General features: G+C 43.8%; 1 protein-coding gene across 1 annotated transcript; it reads right to left on the reverse strand.

The window, feature by feature from the left end:
- Positions 1-2,114: 2,114 nt before the first annotated feature.
- LOC140125807 (vitelline membrane outer layer protein 1 homolog) lies at positions 2,115-4,312 on the reverse strand. The gene is made up of 3 exons (XM_072144674.1): positions 4,093-4,312; positions 3,781-3,896; positions 2,115-2,437 (listed from the first exon to the last, which is right to left on the reverse strand). The coding sequence occupies exons 1-3, from the start codon at positions 4,240-4,242 to the stop codon at positions 2,149-2,151; spliced, it is 555 nt and encodes a 184-aa protein (XP_072000775.1). The 5' UTR covers positions 4,243-4,312; the 3' UTR covers positions 2,115-2,148.
- Positions 4,313-4,674: the final 362 nt, after the last annotated feature.

Raw genomic sequence — 4,674 nt, forward strand, 5'->3', positions numbered from 1 at the left:
TGAAGAGTGAAGCGATTCTAAGAGCAGCGGCTGTCATGTGCATGTCATACTAAAACACAGCATTGTTTGAAGACCAAACCACGCCCCCTATGCATATTTGAGCATGGCACAACGTTCTACAACACCCTACAGGCTCTCTGCAGCCAGAAAATGCCTGTTTTTTAACATGATTTGTCATCATTCGATTCGGGCCGAATCTTATTTTTTTAAAAAATTCTGCGAAATTTTAGGTACTTGAATCTTAAAGGGGTCTGATAACTCATACTATATACTGGGGAGTGATGGTGATGATACAACCTAAGATGCTGGCTTACCAGTGGAATTTAAATAGTTAACACCCCCAATAGCATTGACGGATAACATTGGGATCCCAAACAGAGATGACCTGTAAATGGGATAGTTGCATGTCCTATGTGTTCTGTATCCACTCCTGCTTTTGGCTATCAATCCTGATGCTTTTCTCCCAGCATTATAGAAATCACAGGGTGTTCCAGGGAGACAGCGGTCAGTTGGCAGCAGCATGAGTAGGCTGCAGAGTGGAAGAATGACAGAGTGTCGAGGTGCCAGCAGCAGCAGCAGGAGGTCAGAAAGTGGCACCATGATATAGTGTGGAGGGTGACAATTCCAGTCCCTGGTGAAGATGGTGGGAGGCAGATGGAGCAACAGGCAGCATCAGAATAGTGGCTGAGGCAGGTAGTTAGAAGACTCATTTCTCAATGTTTGGAAGAGACGTCATGGCTGATCTCATCTGATACATAAGGCCTTGGTGTGTTGAAATCCTGGACGATCCACGCTTGATATACATAATATACATTACATATTTTTCATTATAAAGTGAGGCTCCTGCTAGACCAGAAAGCTATCCTGTAGGGGTGACACCTTATAGACTCACCTGGGTGACAGAATGCAGTCGTCTCCAGAGAGCTGGTGTGTACATATTGGTGGTCATTTACTAAGGGTCCGATTCGTGCATTTCCGTCGGGTTTCCCGTATTTCTCCAATTTGCGCCGAAAAGCCCCGGGATTTTGGCGCGCGCGATCAGATTGTGGCGCATGGGCGCCGACTTTCACGCGACAGAAAAACGGAAAAACCGTGGAATTTAAAAAACGAATTGTGTTGCAAAATCAATCACTCACATGCACCAGGGATTGGATGGTGAACTCCGGCGGACCTCGGCGTGTCAGCGACACCTGGTAGACATCTGGTGCACAACCTTAGTGAATTGCCGGAAGACCAAAATCCTCGTCGGAGAAAGCGGTGCTGGATCGCAACATGACCGGGTAAGTTCATGACCCCCAATATGTGCAGATGAGGACTGTAATTGTGCTAAATAGGTGAAAATTCTGCAAAATGTGCCCATAAAAATAGAAACATCTTACATGACATGAAGTGCACGCAGCTCTCTGGCACACAAAGGGTAGTTCAGACGGCACACGGCTGCATGGGATGCTTCCATACATGACATGTGTGCAGTGTAGCCCAGGCTGATGACTTACCCTGCAGGCTGTGCTGTGTGTGATACCTGCACTCTAGCCGCTTCTGAGCCCCCAACTCCGTCAATAGTAGCTGCGAGACCGGCGGTTCTGGAGTCGGCGGGACTGGGACTATGTATACCTCAAAGGGGAACGAGGAAGGTGAGTATTGGATATTTTTTTACACTGAGCTTGCCGGGGGCCCAAGACCCGGCCGTGGAGCACCTGATTCAATACTCACCCACCCATCGGTTGGGAAACACTGTCATAATGCACCTTAAGGCAAATTGTGGCAAATACATCATATTGATAAACATTAATTATTTTACAACTAATGTTTGTAGATATATTTTCAAATGAAAATTTGGACATAACATATATAATATAATATAACATAATATATATGAGACATGGTCCATAGTCCATAGCAACCTCCTTTCATTGCGGTTTCATTTATTGTGAGACAAGAGGGTCTCCTGATCTCCTCCCACAATATCTTGAGTCAGAGGAGACACAATATCTTGAGTCCGGATCTTACCAATTATAATGAAGCATATGGTCGGGTCTTAACACAAGTTCATAACAAATAGAAATTGGATTATTTACTACCATGTGGACATCTCAGAAGACACAAAGTTTCACTTTAAGTTTACACTTTATTGAGTTCTTTTATGGTTCAACAACATCCAAACTTGACATCATTGAGAGCGGTGTCATCTCCGCGCCCCTGTTTTCCTTCCACTCTGGTTTGGATACCGCAGATCCCAGAAGGGCAAGTCCCACTCCAGCTGCCGAAAGTTCCCCAGTAGCCCCCTTTTCCTGTAAGAACAGTGTAGTCTGAACACTGCATCATGATGTTGTTGGCTGCTGTGTCGTCTCCATCGCCCTGTTTTGGCTCCACTTGCAATGCGAAGCTCATGAGATGTCCACTGGGACACCAAGAAACAGGAGTCCAGTCGCCCCAACTGCAAAGACAGACCAAAGATAAGGTTATTTGTCATACAAGACATTTTTAAACATGAGAAATGACTAACAGCGGCTGTCAGAGAACATCTAAGGTAGGTGAGCAGAAGGAGAAGGTTGGAAACACTTTGCCTCATTCTGCAGTATTGCACTTGCTCATTGTGAGTTATAGAAGATGACATGTTTCTATTTCTCAGGTTATCTGCTCATGACAAGTGCAATTTTTAGGACGCAAACAACAGTCCTATGGACGTCTATGTGAGTCCATAGAATTGGCTGGGTGTCAGGCACGAGGGGTACTGGAATCACTGGACCACCGTGGACTATGACGTAAGTCGACTCCTGGGACCGGAGTCTAAGTGATACCCAGTTGCTATAATAATAATAATATAATAATAATCTTTATTTATATAGCGCCATCAAATTCCGTAGCGCTTTACAAATCATAGGGGACATATACAAATATATTACATTACAAAGAACAAACAGTCATATGGAACAATAGGAGTGAGGGCCCTGCTCACAAGAGCTTACAGACTATGAGGATGAGGGAGGGGGGACACAAGAGGTTGTAAAATGGTCCAGCCATTCTATATAAGGGAACAATATAAAATAATTTAATAAATAATTTACTAAACAACGATGTTGCTGCTTGAACCAGCCATCAGCCGCCATCTTATTTACAGGGTCCTAGGTGAAAAAGACTGCAGAGAAGCCTGGAGCTTGGTATATATCAGCTGTTTGCCAGATAACAGATGGGATAGTACATAGGATGGATTAGTAAAGGGAGAGTTGACATTTCATGCGGTTAGCGAGTGTGATAGGCTTGCCTAAAGAGATGGGTTTTAAGAGCACGTTTGAAGCTTTGGAGGGTGGGTATTAGTCTCAGAGTCTGGGGAAGGGCATTCCAGAGAATTGGTGCAACTCGGGAGAAGTCCTGGAGACGTGCATGGGAGGTTTGAATTAAGGTAGAGATTAATCTATTGTCACTAGCAGATCGAAGAGCACGGGAAGGGCGATAGACTGAGATGAGAGAAGAGAGATAGGGAGGTGCAGCATTATTCAGAGCTTTGTGGATGAGGGTTATTATTTTAAAGTGAATACGGAAGGAGACAGGTAGCCAGTGCAGTGATTGGCACAAACTGGAGGCATCCGTGTAGCGTTTGGCCTGAAAGACGAGCCTGGCTGCTGCATTAAGAATAGATTGAAGAGGAGAGAGTTTAGAGAGTGGAATATAATAATAAGACAGTTATCCTAGTAGGACCCTTCAGGAGCACAGAGAATATCAGAAATATCCTAAACCCAAAACAAATAAATCTTAAAATACATAAGTGTTTGGACTTACCTGCTCTCGGAAGATGTGATTGTTTCCTGTGTATCTCTAGTTGATGGTGAAGCACAGTATAGTCTGATTGCATTCAGGGCAGTATCATCTCCGTCAGATCCAAGTGGACGTTCCACCTAAAAACAAAGACATTCTGATGGTCAAACCTTTGTTGATTTACACTTTGCAACATAGACCCCAATTTGTTCAGAATCTGTGTTCTAGAGAAGCTGAGACGTTACCAAGTTATAGGTGATAGAGGGATCCCCACTGAGGCTTCTCCCCACCACCACTATCCACTCCTCTCATCAGATTTCTGTTATAATACTTTACCCTTAAGCTGAATCCTCTCGCTACAGTCCTAGGTGGACACCACTGCCGAGATCCCCAGTCACCCCAAGGACCACCGTTGCCAACTGAAATCCATTGTCCTGTGGTAATTGTTGCCTGGATCAGTAATGATATTAGGACGGCAGAGAACATCTTCTGAAGTTGAACTTTGGATCAGCTCCGACAGCTAAAGGTGAATGGAATCTCCTTCTGAATTTGTGTCCCAAATATATAGCGGAGATTTTTTTACCTTTTTTAAGACATCCTCTTACCAGAAATACTTGTAATATTAATTATTAACCTAATGTATACAGAAAATAGATTTTTGTAGGGGGGGGGGATAAACAAGAAAAACTAAACTTCAGTGGAAGTTCACATATTACTGTAAGTTTTTTGCTTATTTCTCATGTAAAGATTACACAATCACAAAGCTTCCAGTTACCCAACACGTCAGGATAATACACAAGCAGAGCCGGAGGGAAAGGGAAAAAGGTTCTATATGTTTTCTACCAAATTATATTAGAATAGTCACATTTACCCCGATGCACATTTTTTCCACCTGTGATACGGCCGTGGCTTTTGCTC

This window comes from Engystomops pustulosus, chromosome 4 (genome assembly GCF_040894005.1).
Source record: "Engystomops pustulosus chromosome 4, aEngPut4.maternal, whole genome shotgun sequence".
NCBI classification, from domain to species: domain Eukaryota; kingdom Metazoa; phylum Chordata; class Amphibia; order Anura; family Leptodactylidae; genus Engystomops; species Engystomops pustulosus.